A 15,209-nucleotide genomic window follows, 5' to 3' on the forward strand; every position below is an offset into this window, starting at 1 on the left:
CCACACTCGGAAAGTTCAGTGGCCAAGAGTAACAACTTTGTGGAGTGGCCTTGGCAGCCCCGCCTGGGGCCAGGTCAGCCTCCCCTTAGAGTCCCCAGGTCAGTGAAGTGAGCCTTGGTCTCTTAGCACAGGACCTTGGTCTGTCATCTTCTGGTGTGTCTCAGTTGCCACTCTGACTCTTGGTACGTCCTGGGACCCACCGGAGATTGGAGGTTATATCCCAAGTTTCCTGGGGTCTATGTCGGGGCCCCCATGAGAGAACATTCACCTGGGGGCTGAGCATCAGATGCATGACCATGCTGTTCTATCTAGTGCTCTTATTTTTCTTCGGCAGGATTGTATTTTCTTTCAGTATCTCACCTCCTTTTATACTTTCCCATTTCCGCTGCTGGTCACCGCTTTTTTCGATTTCTACATTTCGTGAATACATTACTTCTGTCCTTCTGAGTCATTAATAAAGATGTTAAATAATTCTGAACCAAATATTCACTCCTGTAGGGCCCTACAGGACACTTTCCTTTAATTAGTTGTGCTACCTTTCATCTCTCTAATGTCCTTTGGTTTCAGATTTCCAGCTGGTTTTGAATTCATGTGACTTTTTATCCAGTTCTGTTTGAACTAATTTCACCAGTGAAACTCTGAGAGACGTTTTACTGAGCGTTGATTCAGGTCCAGGCCTACCGAGAGCTCTGCTATATTCAGATTTTTTTTTTTAAACAGATTAATAGAGTACAATTTGGTCTTAATAAACGGAGCCTTCCTAATGCACCTCTTTCCAATATTCTTTTCAATCATAGCAGTATTTTCTCCGTTAATATCATGGTAATTTGAATTGTGTTGACGTCAGACTTCACAAAAAGTACTCTTACTGTCAGAAGTGATCCTTTTAGACCTTTTCAGAGAGAGCTATTTCTTAGTGGCTGTGCTGTTTCCAGTGTCTTACAGTGACTTTGTTTTAAGAAAATAAAAATAAGTGGGTGTTCTGTAATCACCTAATTAACCAGTTTCTAATGTGCTTTCATACACAAAATAGGGAGTAATTTAAACTGGTGAGGGACCAGAATTCATAGTGTTTTATTAAATAATTTAAAATTGGGCAGCCATTTAAAAAGAACTCTTATGTCTTTAAAACGTAACTGACAAGAAGTGGACTATTATGAGGTTAATTGCTGAACAACACAGGTTGTGAAGGTTACCATCAGTGGTATTTGGCGCATGGAAATCCTTGGACCTAAGATGAGGGTGCAATCCTACTGTATGGCTGGAAGAAGGCATCTCTTTGTATCAAAGTAGATTCTGGTTTTTTTTTTTTTTTAAAGATTTTATTTATTTATTTGACAGAGAGAGACACAGCAAGAGAGGTAACACAAGCAGGGGGAGTGGGAGAAGGAGAAGCAGGCTCCCGCTGAGGGGGCAGCCCGATGCGGGGCTCAATCCCAGGACCCTGGGATCATGACCTGAGCCGAAGGCAGATGCTTAACGACTGAGCCACCCAGGCGCCCCAGATTCTGTTTTTAAATTAACCCCTTCTGTGTGTCAGCTCAGGGGGCCCACTACTTTATACCAGGCTGTGAGATTAACTCTTGATTAAAATATAAAAATAGATCTAAAATAAGTGTGTGAAACATTTGTTGGGAGGTCATTCTTTGCCTTCTGTCTGTACGGGATTTTTAAAAACCTTTATCAGTAAAAATAGAAAATGTTATAGTTCTAAGAATTGTTGCAGCCATATGGTACAGCCATATAGCTACCCTCTCTCTCTTTTTTTTTTTCTTGTATACCTGCACAGTGTATTTGATGAGGTCCTCTTGCTAGCTCTTTAACTCACTAACATTAAGAGAAGTTCTCCAAGCAAACAAAGGGCAACTAATTTGACCCTCTTTGCAAACAGACTAGAAGCATCTGCATTCAGGAGATAGACCAGGGCTGGATTTCATCCTAGACAGTCGATGGATACTTCTCTAAACAATAAGGTTTAAAAATAAAATCCTTTTGAAGTAGCAGGGCTGTCTCTGCTCAGGGAGAAATAAAAAGTTAATAAGGCAACGTGGTGGGTCCACTGATGGTGTTTATAGAACCGTTTAAGAAGCAAAATATAACCCCCTTAAAATTTTTTTTTTTTTTTACATTAGTTATAAGGTTCTTTTTATCCTCTCCCAGGAGTAGAGAAGTAGCATTTACTTGGGGTGTGCGAGAGTCTTTCTGGAACAGATATTACAGTCTAAGTACAGGAATCCAGAAGGGCTGCCCAGAAAGAAACGTGGGGATCACCGTGGGCTTGGGTGTAAATGTGCGTCTTTGCTGGGATGTACATAAAACAAAACCGCAGGCTCTCTTTCGGCCCTAAGGAGGCAGAGGCCTTCTACTGCGCAGGGGTTGGCCCATTTTTCCTACAAAGAGCCAGACGGAGAATGGGCTGGGCTTCGTGAGCCCCGCGGCTCCGCGCTGCTGTGCTGTTAGCAGCCCCGGGCAGCACGTCCATGAACGGGTGCGCCGCGGGCCAGAAACGCTCCATTTGTGGACGCCAAGATCGGGATTTCATGTATTTTCGCATGTCACGGAACGTTGTAACTTTTTTGACGTTTCTTTCACGGGCCATACAAAGGCAAGCGGTGGCCTGGATTTGGCTTGTTACAGGCGAAGCCACTAGGTGGCCAGTTCCTGCTCTGGCGCGCACATAGATCACGTGTCCCCCGCACACGTGGGGCTCTTCTGGGGACCCCCGTACATGCTCAGTAAACACGTGTTCCCTTAGCTGTCGCCGAGTCAGGGCGAAGAGCAAGCCTTCAGCTGTCTGGCACACACTTGATATCTGCAAGGGATTTACCTGCAGTCTTCGCTGATCCCCCCATTCCAAGTACCACGCTTGCAGATAACTCCCCCCATAAAAATGCAGTCAAGTATAACAGAATAATCAAAGGGACCCTTCATGATTCTATAAATACGGGGCGAAATTCCTCTACTGAGTGATTAAAAGAAATTCTGCCCCTGAAATCCACTCTCTGTCACATTACATCATTGCTGCGATGACACGAACGAGGGATTCACCTCCATCGGCAGAACCAATCCGTAGTGCTGACGGGCGACGGCGGCCGCTCCACCGTACAGCCCCCGTGTGTGCCGAGGAGCGGAATCAGACCTCCCTCCCAGTGGGCGGGTCAGCCCGAACAGCCCCGAAAGTCCATCGTGATAAGCATCACACATAGAACGGAGCGGAGACTAGTAGGCTGCTTCAGGAAGCAGGTGGTAGGCTGGGGTTGGGCATGACTGATGCCCTCCCAGGGCTGTCAGTGGCTTCCGCCTAGACTTGATCCTCCACGCGGATACATTTGGCATTTATGGCTTAGCCCGATTTCGCCTGGTTTTGTGTCTCTGGCCCTGGAGGTTGTTTTCAAATGTCAAGAGTGTGAGTATGAAATGCTCTCATGCTAAAGATCTGCTGTACTTTATATCGGCCAGAAGCAGAATTTTCTGTCCTGTTTTGGTCACCGTATTGTAGAAGAATACAGACATGCTGGAAATGGTCTACAGAAGAACAACAAAATGATCAAAACGATAGACGGTAACATCTGTAGAAGAAAACTGAAAGAAATCAGGATTGTCTCATCTTTGAAAGGGAAAGTGATTCTTGCCATCAGATAAAGGCCTTTTTCTTTTAAGGAGAATTTGTAATTTTTTTTTTTTTTTTTTTTTGTTGTGGGAATAATTGATTTGTTTTTAGATTTTATTTATTTTTTTGAGAAAGAGAGAGAGAATCCCAAGCAGACTCTATGCTGAGTGCAGAGCCCGACGTGGGGCTCGATCCCACGACCCTGAGATCATGACCTGAGCCAAAACCAAGAGTCAGACTTTTAAGGAGATTTTGATTAGACATTGCAAACAGAGAAGTAAGGTGCATAAGCCTACATGAATGGGTACCACTGGAGAAGAAACAATTGACCACAGTGGTTTGGCATCTGACTACTGGGTATTAGGTGGCTGATTGGGTTGATTTCTTGAAGTTTTTCCCTGCAGTATACTCCTGTAAGGTAGTGAGCATTTTCGAGACTCTGGTGAGATCTCACTCTTCAGACAGAATGTCAGACTCTTCAACTGTATTTTCAACTGTCTTGTGAGATGAAGACTAATTGGTTTGACCTCACGGTGTCGCATGTTGAGAGACATGAATCTTCAGCACTCTTCCTTGAATTCATTGATTTCATTAAACACTGTCTGCTTGTGTTTGCAAAATGTTGTAATTTCCCAGTGATTTCTTCGAACGGCAGCGCATAAACAGATTTTTTGGAACAATGCCATTTCTTAGCTTTGATCTTGTGTGTGAATCTTTATTTCCGACAGGTCTTTTACATTAAGTCCATTGAGCCACAGAAGATATCGACTTTAGGGAAAAGTAACGTGATCGTCACAGGGGCAAACTTTACCCAGGCATCCAACATTACGATGATCCTGAAAGGAACCAGTACTTGCGAGAAGGATGTGTGAGTTGACATAATAGTAATTTATCCTTGATAATATAGTAAAAAGCTCAAACTTATGCCAGAGGCATATCATTGTGACTATAATCTTTTCAAAGTATTGCCATGGGCCAAAGTGGGCCATCGGTCTGCATATTTGATAAGACATAATTTCAAGAAGCAGAATAATTTAAACACCACATTTGAAGTTAATTGTGAGAGAATCTGTTCCCTCTTACCACCCAAAACCTCAGGGTGTTGCCTATTTGAGGTCTTGATTTATATCCATTAACAAAATCAAGTATTTTGAGTAGCAAACATCATCTTGAAGATGATCCCCTTAGAAAAATAGTTGCATACTTAGGACTTTGATGGTAAGATAGGACAGCTCTTCCAATGTATCACTCAAAGTTGGAAAAAGAAATTTCCTCATCTGTTTTATTCTTTGTAGCCTTCTCTTCGTTGGATTGGTGTCAGGCTAAATAAACTAAATGAAACATGTATTAGTAGTTAAAGAAAAAAGACCAAACACCCCAACACAGATATCTGGTCAGAGTACCATTTGAATATCATTATTTCTATCACTTCTTTCCCCCTAACTCATCCTTTCAATGAAACTTGGAGAGAAAATAATTTTTCATTGTCTCCCTGACATCCTTGTGCAAATGTTACCCCCAAGAGAGATGTCATAATAATAACACAATAGACAATTTGAGTTTTCTGCTTGTTAGCTTTTATAAGTTTGGGTTAATTTGAAGTAAAAGACATCGCGGTCTATATGAAGTGTAACACTGAGCTCGTTCTCATCATGGAAATGCATTGGAGACAATGTGCTGAAGCGTGGTGTTTTGGTTGTTAACTACTACAACAGATTTGTACAGCATTTTAATCGGCCACACTTATTTACTGAATTTTCTGTTTTAATTCATTTGCTGCATGTAACTGCCGTCCTCTTCCCCCTCCTCACAGTAAATCTGGGATGCCTGTCATCTTGATGGAGAAAGCTGTTCATGGGTGGCTCTGCTATTTACCAGAATTATCCAGCGCACATCAGCAGCTATATCTTTGCGGCATAGGCATTTTTGTGCCGTTGGTCCTGGCTAAATACCTTATTGTGAAAATCTTTCATTATGTGTAGCGAAATCTGTGAAGTTCGACACCTGTGTGTTCACTGAAAGGCAATCACCTTCACTGGAAAATAAGTTGGTGTTCAGAGCATTACCCTATTTTTGACTCTTTATGCTCTCATTTCAATTCTGAATGTGTCTCAAGATACTGCAGTTATTAAATTAAATGACTCAGAGGCCTTTCTGCATGTAGCATTTCAGTAACCACATCAGAGTGGTGAACCCAAGTTCACGAGAAGTAAACATAATACCCAGTTAATCCTATATCTGAGTTCATGCCATAATCCCAAACTCTTTTCATAAGGTATTCTTCAAATGCCTTATTATTCTGAAGGGAAAAATACAAGAATAATAGCAGAACGACCCACATTTCCCCCTCTCTCCTTCCAAAATTTATAAACAAGCCTGGATTTTAATGATCAGCCATTTTACGATGAATTTCCTAGAGCGTGGCTCTGAATATAAAGTTTAGAATGTAAATCCGAGGTAGTGTGACTGCACACTGACTCAGATGATTTCTGAATTTGCCTTATTGTTAGGATTTATTATTACTACTTAAAGGGTATGTGCGTTAACGTTAATAATCATGCACATATCCTTTAGTAACAGTAGATTCACATGTAACATACCGAGCATTATTCAGCACAACCCAGCCTTAATGATTTTTTGCTTTAGAGGCTCATTGTAGACATGATGTACAGAGGAAGTGCAGGTTACAGAGGGAATAATGTAGAAGGCTTTGCTTTGTCCCCTGAAGGGTGTCGAAGGCAGGTCCTGTGGATGTCAGAAGCCCCCAGGATATTCCCAACTAATTTCTCGTCTGGAGCTCCTTGGGAGGCAGCTTCGCTCTGATGCTGATTGAACCCCGAGACCCCTGGATTCTTGGCACAGACTCTGGTCATGGGCTCTCTGCTCTCCGAATGGCAGAATCTTCTATCTCTGCCTGGGATGGGGTTCTACCCTTCTACCGCTCAACTGGAACTTCTCTTTTTTTAAGCTTTCCATTACAGAAATTTCCAGTCATACCCAAGAGTGAAGAGTGCATCAAACCTCTCTGTACCCATCCTCCAGCTCCAAAACTTAGCAACATTTTGCCAGTCTCATTTCGTTTTTGGAGGGGAGGGACGGATGGTGGCTGGAGTAAGCATATTGCAGATGCCGTATCCTTTCCCTCACACACACCACAGTATGTGTCTCCAGCAGATGAGCATAGTGCCGTTCTCATACTCAGCAAAATTAACAGGAATTCCTTAATACAACTTAGTACCCAGTCCATGTTCCACTTTCTGTTAGGACTTCTCCTTTCCCCATTTCTAAGGAAAATGCAAAAACATAAAAGAAACATAAAAATGCGTAGAAGAAAGAGGACCCCTGCCCCAGATGATGCCCACAGTGGTCAGGGGCCCCTGATGAACCAGCAGTTGCCTCCAACTGTTCTGATAGTTTGTGAACTGTTGCAGTTCAAGTAAAATTCATACACAGTCATGTTCAGAAGCCAACTATGCTAAGCGTCTGGGTCCTTTAAGAGTTGTTTTTCTGCCCTTTTCTAGGATACAGGTTAGCCATGTGCTAAATGACACCCATATGAAATTCTCTCTACCATCAAGCCGAAAAGAAATGAAGGATGTGTGTATCCAGTTTGACGGCGGGAACTGTACATCTGTGGGACCCTTGTCGTATATTGCTCTGCCGCACTGTTCCCTCATATACCCTGCCACCACCTGGATCAGGTGCTTTCTGGATTCATACTTTTCTGTCTTTGTGTTTAAAGGGGTCATGGTCTCAGGGTTGTGAGATCGAGCCCCACATTGGGCTCCGTGCTGGGTGTGAGGCCTGCTTAAGATGATCTCTCTCTCCCTCTGCCCCCTTCCCCCATCCTGCTCTCTCTTTCTCCCTCTCTTAAAAAAAGAAAAAAAAAAAGAAGAAGAAGAAGAAAAGAAAAGGGTCATATGCATAAAGATCATGGATTTTACTCAGATAAATATAGAAATAATAGTCCTATGTAAATTCCTCTCACAGAATTCCCCTTAGGATTTATTCCTAGAAAACACACACGTACCTGACCAGCAGTTGTCCCCGTGAACACTGTGAGCATATCCTGCTTTCCTCTGAGCTGTGGCTGCCAGGAAGCTCACAGCTAATATATGTGTTCATACTGTGGTTTCTCGTCAGATTGTATAAGTCTTTCGCCTTTTAAAATGTTTGTTTCATTGAGGTACCTACTCTTAGCCTACGTTTCCGATACAAATATACAACATCTCACTCCTGCCTGTGACACAAAGCTTCTCTCTTACAACTTTCATTTTATAACCTTTCGAGTAAGCTGTTTTGAATAATTCGAGGAAATATTGGGAGCTATCTAAATGAAAAGCAGTATCTACATTTCAAAGATACTCCCTCAGAGAGAGATTGACATTCCAAAATAAACTCTTCCAGATGACTCCAGTATATTAAAAAAAAAAAAAAAATTTGTCTGCCTAGTTGAATTTAAATTCACATTCGGATTTTGGAATATAACCCTAAAGATATTTTCATAATAAGAGATTTCACCTAACACAGCATGAAGCTGATTTTCAAAGTACTGTCTAGGTGAAAATGTAGATGAACCTTTTTTTTTTTTTTTTTTTAAAAAGAAGAAAAAACAGGAGCAAAACACTTGTAGTCCAGTGTTCAGAGGCAGATGTCAGGGTTGGTTTCTTCCAAGGCTTCTTTTCCTGGCTTGCAGATAAATGGTCTCCTCCCTATGTCTTCACGTTGTCTTCCCTCTGTGACTGTGTCCTTATCTCCTCTTTTATGAGGGCACCAGTCATATTATTGGATTAGGGCCCACCCCAATGACCTCATTTAATCTTAATTACTGCTTTAAAGACCCTGTCTTCAGATACAGTCAAATTCCAAGGGACTGGGGGGTTGGGACTTCACCAGTTCTGCCTTACAGTGGCATGAGAAAAACGGAAATTTCTAAACCAAGCCTCTAGCACTGCACTCCCTGCTCGGGGTCTAAATCCTTCCTATAAATAAAAGCAAACATTGACGTGGCACTCCCCACATGCCTTGTGTGTTACATCTAGTAACTCAGTTAATGGTCACAGAAGGACTAGCAGTAGCCCCTTTAGCAGGAGAGGAAACTGAGGCATAGAGCATTCAAACGACTTGCTTGGGCTCCCAGGCGGTCTGGCCCAGGCTGCTGTGCTCCGAGCCACCAGCGTTCTGTTTTGCCATCAAATAAGAGGCTTCTTTATTATCTTTTTAATTGAAGTATAGTCGGCCTACAATATTATATTAGTTTCCGGTGCACAGCGTAGTGATCCGATTAGGCTTCTTAGTGTCCAGTCACCTGTGCTGTTCTCAGCCCGTGACTCTGAGTTATGCCCGGGCAAGGGCGAGGCTCTGCAGTCTGGCGTCGGCAGAGAGTGCTCGGCTCCGCTTTCTAGTGATGGGGACAGGCTGGCAGGAGGCCAGCTTGACCCTTCCCCCTTGTGACTGGTTCGGGGCCTAATGTCTTCCTTCTGTCCTACACAAATTGGCCGCCTCATGCTCACCTCGAGGTCTTGTCATCCTGGCTGGGCCCGGCTGGCACACAGAGCGGACATTCCCAGACTCCTGTCCCCTGGAATGACCTACATGAACGGGGCGGGGGGTTGGGGGGGGTCGAGGGCAGCCAGAGCTGTGGACAGCTGTTTATTTCACATCTAATGACCACTTTGCTTATATGCGATTATGTGGTGAGAATATGTGAAATCATTTGGCTTGGTTTTGGAGAGAGAGAACGTAGCTGTTATTTATATGGCCTACCAAATGGGAATTTATAGTTTTAATGTCATTTATAATTTTACCTTGTCCAAAATGTTCCCTATCTTCCCTAAATAAAGTATAATTGGTAGGTTGGGAGTTTGATTTTGAAAATTGTTAGATTGAAGTATCTTAATATAGATTAAACAGCAATCAAACAAAATTCTGTTTAGTGAAACCTTTCCAGGGTATAGCCGATGATCTGATTATATGTGGCAACATGACACAGCAAGGCTGCAAATTCTGTAGAAGAACTTGGGCATTTTCCTAGAATTAAAACAGGATCTGATCTGAATTTTTATATTTATGTATCTTAAAAACTATACATTTGTGGCCAGTATCATTAATAGACTTCTAGAATTGTCCTGCATTGGAAATTAAAATGTATTACTTGGCTCTCAAACATAACTGAGTTTAATATTAAGTGTGAATAAGGTGATAGCTTTGTTCATAAATGCAAAATGCCTGTATGTTTACTATGAAACTCCTGTTGTTGCTTTTTCTCTTTGCAGTGGTGGTCAAAATATAACTATCGTGGGCAGAAATTTTGATGTAATTGACAACTTAATCATTTCACATGAGTTAAAAGGAAACATAAATGTGAGTCTTCAGCTACCTTGTAATAATAGTAATTTTCAAGGATGATGTTGTTTTCATCACACTTACATCTCTTGGGGAATATCTTTTATTTCTGTGCCTTTGTGATATTACAAGCTTTTACCTGTTGGGGGATATACACCATCTGGGCTATAATGGAAATAATAAGACCTTCTCCTTGCAGTGGAGTATTTCCAATTGTGGTGCAGAGGAGAGAGGAATGAGCTTGGTATGACAAGGCCTCCCATTTCCGCCAGGTGGGCTTTGTAGGGAGGCACTTTAATGAGACCATGTTTAGGAATACATGTGAAAGTGCCTTGTGAGGGGCGAAGGTGAGATGTCCGAAGAATAGCAGTTCTGTGCAGTCGGTGGTGGAGTTCCCATCGTGCCCACAGAGCTGTGGTGTGGAGGCCAAGTGACCTGCCCGAGTCCCAGAAATCTTGTCATATATTCCTCCTGCTCCTGCCGTTGTCTGGCTTGGTCCCTTTCCTTCTCACCTGGCCTCCTCTTACGTTGCATGTCCCCACACAAGGGTCCGGTCCCCAGCCCTTGTCCACTTGCTAACACCCACAGGAGTCACGGGAGGGCCTCGTCACACAAAATGATGCATTTCAGATACAGGTTGGGGCCTCCGAGTACACTCCTACACCCTTCTCGAATTCTCTCCCCATTCTCTCTTCCCCTTTCTCTCCTTCCTTAACAAGAGATGTGAAGGTAGCAGCCTCTCCGGGCCCCACCTGACCACTTCCTGCCAAAGCTAGCTGGTCTGCCTGTGGCCACAGACGTGGCCGTGCTTGGGACCAGTGTGGGCTTGGGCCTAGGCACAGACAGCCTTCCTAAGTCACCCTTACAGCCTCGTCATACACACATCTGCCTCCTGACACACCCAGCGCCAGTTCCAGGCCTCACCTTGTATCTGATTCTAGGCCACGTCTCCACAATGTGAACACACACCGTTTTTTGATTCTTCATATCGCCAGAAATGTGAACGAGAGATCCAGGGCTGGACAGGTGTTAAGGGGGAAGGAGGTTTTGTTTGTCTCAGCCCCTTGCATCAGATCTTCCCACCTATGGCCTCTTCCTACCCTCTCTTTTCTTTTTCTTTCTTTCTTTCTTTTTTTTTTTTAAAGATTTATTTATTTATTTTATTTTAGAGAGAGAAAGAGAGAGAGCATATGGGGGTGCAGGGCAGAGGGAAAGGGAGAGAGAGAATCCCAAGCAGATTCCATGCTGAATACGGAGCCTGATGTGGGGTTCAGTCCCACAACCCCAAGATCATGACCCGAGCTGAAATCAAGTCAGACACTTAACCAGCTGAGGCACCCAGTGCTCCCCTACCCTCTCTTTTTTTTTTTTAATTTTTTTATTTTAAAGATTTTATTTATTTATTTGACAGAGAGAGAGACAGCGAGAGAGGGAACACAAGCAGGGGGAGTGGGAGAGGGAGAAGCAGGCTCTCTGCTGAGCGGGGAGCCCGATGCGGGACTCGATCCCAGGACCCTGGAATCATGACCTGAGCCGAAGGCAGACGCTTAACGACTGAGCCACCCAGGCGCCCCCTACCCTCTCTTTTTAACACCAATATTAGAAAGTAAAAAACAGGTAAACTCCCACCTGACAAATTTTTTTTTCACAAGTTTTATTGCTCCTATTTATTTATTTATTTTTTGAGATTTATCTTTAAGCAAGCCATACCAAATGTGGGGCTGGAACTCCCAGCCCCATGGTCAAGAGTTGCACACTCCACGGACTGAGCCAGCCAGGCACCCCTTATTGTTCTTCTTTAAGACCTTTGTCAACCTCTTCTTTTCCAGAGGCTTTCTCTGTCCATCTCTCTGCACCCCTAAAAATGACAGTATTTATGGTTTTTTTTTTTTTAATAAATAAAGCTGTGAAGCAGGCCACACTTTCTGTATTCTTTCCAGCCTTCATGCTCCACATTTTCCTGGGGGCCCACGTTGTCCCTTTTGCTTTTGTTTCCCTGATTTCCTGTTAGGCCTGCAAAACCTTTTCCTCACTTGGGGTCAGTGACTTCCGCTAAGCGCCAGGGGACGTTCCCCGACAAGGAGGGATGCAGCCAGCCGTGGTGTGCAGCTCCCTGCGGCCTCCCTGGGGGATGCTCCCCTCCCTCCCTACATTTCCCAACCCACCTCGAGGGCTCGCAGGACACACAGACCCTGCAAAGTCTTTGGTGCCGCGTGTCCCTCTTCCGCTAGGCTCCTTCTCTCTGCACATCCCTTCTCCGTTGCGTGACCTCCGGCTGCCCCCATTACCACTAAGAGTGTTCGCAGTGATAGCAGCTGGGGTTCCTTGAGTGCTGACTGGAGGCCCGGCATGAGTCCAAGCATTTCTGCACATGTAATCCCATGTAAGTTAGCCCCCATTTAGTTGAATGAGCCCTCATTGCATTTAATTTGATTTCGGGTTCATTCAGCCCTGTAAGGGGAGGGTAGTATCACTCTCCCCATTTTACAGATGAGAAATTGGGAGCACAGAGAAGTTCAGTTGTCCGGGTTACCTCACTCCTCCATCGCAGGGCGGGGGCTCGGTAATGAAGTTCTTAAAAATGCTCTTTTCTCCTCCCTCAGGTCTCTGAATATTGTATGGCGAATTCCTGCAGGTTTTTAGCCCCCAGTTTAAAGAGTTCCAAAGCGCGTACAAACGTCACTGTGAAGCTGAGAGTCCAGGAGACCTACTTGGACTGCGGAAGCCTGCAGTATCTTGAGGACCCCAGGTTCACAGGGTGTCGGGTCGAACCCGAGGGGGACACAGAACTGGAAGTGAAAATTCAAGTATGTTTCTCACTTCCTTCGGGTGGGACACGCCCCCCGCCTTGATGGGCAAGGTGTGCTTGTGTCTGTGGGTTCCCTTGGGCGCCCTCATTTCTTCATCTCCTCTTTGTTCTTCACAGAAAGAGAACGATGAGTTCAACATCTCCAAGACAGACATTGAAATCACCCTCTTCCACGGGGAAAATGAGCAATTAAATTGCAGTTTTGAAAATATTACGAGAAATCAAGATCTCACCATCATCCTTTGCAAAATTAAAGGCATCAGTAACGCAAACAGCATTGACACCTCTTCCAAGAAAGTTCGCGTAAGTCACCTGACACTCCTACCTGTTGGTTGTACCTTATTTGGGGCACTTCTCAGTGACACTGAAGCCAGAATGACATCTGTTATGGATCTTTAGATCTTCGCTTTAAATAGCAGATAAACAAAGCTGCTATTGCAGGCGCAAGCATAATTCCTCCAAAAGAGCGGGTCGAATCCATCCATGTGCCCATTCGAATGTCAAAGCACTGAACACACCATTGTCTGTAATACTAATGAGTCTTGATAGTTTTGTTCTAGCCATACATTTAGACCGTAGCACCTGCACACAGAATCTCTAGACCACGGACGAACGAGCTATCATTCTTTTGCCAAATGTAGGGATGACATGTCTTAGCGGAAACCCAGCACATTCAGAGTAGCATCCGATTCTGGTGGAGACCAGATGATCTCTGGGCCGTGGGCTGCTTCCTCTGTCATGGAGTCATGCCGCAATTCATCTCCTCCCAACATGTTTGAGGGTCCCATCAGAGGTATATTTATGTCCCACAATAAAGATGTGAGACCCTTGGGAACAGAACCATATTAGAAGTCTTTCTTTATGGTGTTCATGCCATATGAGGCTCTCCACAGTCTATACCCCCCCAAAATGCTTTATGATCTGTAGTCATAAATATTGAATAAAGGTCAAGAAAAAAGAATATCAGACTGTAAGACCCCCCCAAAAAAATGTGTCCATGTCCCAGCTGCACCAGCTAATAGCTGCATGGCCTTAGGTACGTCGCTGGGCTTGGCTGAGCCTCCAGTGGTCCATCTGTGTGATGAAGAGGGTACTAATTATTATCAGACCAGTAACAGCTGAACTCACAAGTGCCACATGTCACACCGGGTGAGGAGAGTAACGCTAGCAATCTCTAGTCGTGAAATGGTCCCTGAGGGCCTCTTCTGTGACGGGAACGCAGCGGAGAAGAAAACAGACCCCAGGTTCTGCCTTTGTGGGGGTTACCTAAAGACACATGGAGTGAAGAAAGTAAATGAAAATGTGTGAGGTGGTGGTGATCGCCATGGAGAAGCATGAAGCAGGGACAGGCAGTACTGCAAGGTGTGCAAGGGTGGGCAGCCAAGGTCTGTCTAGGAAGATGACATTTGAGTAAGGACCTCAAGGAGGAGAGGGAGTGAGCCATGGGCTCTCTGGGCTAGAGGGTTCTAGACCTGCAGGTTGCAAAAGTCTTGAGTCAGGAGCCTGCCTGGTGCATATGAGGAGCAACAAGGATGCCAGTGTGGCTAGAGCAGAGGGAGCAAGGGGGAATATTCAAGGAGGCTGGAGAGTTACCGGAGGGAGCAAGGAGCCGGGCGCCTGGGTGGCTCAGTCAGTTAAGCATCTGCCTTCAGCTCAGGTCATGATCGAGTCCCGCATCGAGCTCCCTGCTCAGCGGGGAGTCTGCTTCTCCCTCTGCCCCTCCCCCCTGCTTGTGATCTCTCTCTCTTGCTCGCTCACTCTCTCTCTCTCTCTCTCTCTCAAATAAATAAATAAAATCTTGGGGAAAAAATTAAAAAAAAAAAAGGAACATGTGAGCCATTGCGAGGGCTTGGCTTTGAGCTCTGGGAAGCCACTGGAGAGTTTTGGGAGGACTGCCATGAGCCACTCACTCAAACGATGAAGTACATTTAGTCTTCACGACAACCCTACGAAGAGGCACTATCTACATCCCACTTTAGAGATGAGGAAAGTAAGGATGGGATGGCTGAGTTAAACCCCTAGGGCAAAGAGGACTCAATTCTAAAATCTCCAGGTATAGTCCAGTGCACCTCAGCTGTGACATATCTGAAAATCAAGGCACGGTGAATGTTCTCAATGTGCTCAAGTTCACACAGCCAATCTGCCTGAGCTGGGACTTGAATTCATATATCCTACCTAGCTTGTCACCTTTTTGTATCTTGGGGAAAATAATTTGGAGGAAAAAGTGTGTACATAAATATGGCGCCCAGTTCAATTGAGTCTAATGACTTTCTGTCCCATTAGGTCAAACTGGGAAACCTGGAGCTCTACGTTGAGCAGGAAACAGTTCCTACCACTTGGTATTTTCTGATTGTGCTTCCCGTCTTGCTAGTGATTGTCATCTTTGGTAAGTGCCCTGTTTGATTTTGTCAGAGAAATGATTCCCTGGGGCCTCTCGTCAGGCAG

At 44.5% G+C, this 15,209-nt stretch overlaps 1 protein-coding gene across 1 annotated transcript in view; it reads left to right on the plus strand.

Annotated features, from left to right (window-relative positions):
- The window catches only part of PLXNC1 (plexin C1), a 152,375-nt gene that overhangs the window by 83,846 nt on the left and 53,320 nt on the right, over positions 1 to 15,209 (plus strand). The window contains exons 10-15 of the mRNA XM_032416709.1: positions 4,339 to 4,478; positions 7,132 to 7,311; positions 9,886 to 9,973; positions 12,559 to 12,762; positions 12,882 to 13,067; positions 15,048 to 15,150. Of these exons, the coding sequence (XP_032272600.1) occupies positions 4,339 to 4,478; positions 7,132 to 7,311; positions 9,886 to 9,973; positions 12,559 to 12,762; positions 12,882 to 13,067; positions 15,048 to 15,150 (901 nt within the window). The remainder of the gene's footprint in view (positions 1 to 4,338; positions 4,479 to 7,131; positions 7,312 to 9,885; positions 9,974 to 12,558; positions 12,763 to 12,881; positions 13,068 to 15,047; positions 15,151 to 15,209) is intronic.

This window comes from Phoca vitulina, unplaced genomic scaffold (genome assembly GCF_004348235.1).
Source record: "Phoca vitulina isolate PV1807 unplaced genomic scaffold, GSC_HSeal_1.0 scaffold19, whole genome shotgun sequence".
Lineage (NCBI taxonomy): Eukaryota > Metazoa > Chordata > Mammalia > Carnivora > Phocidae > Phoca > Phoca vitulina.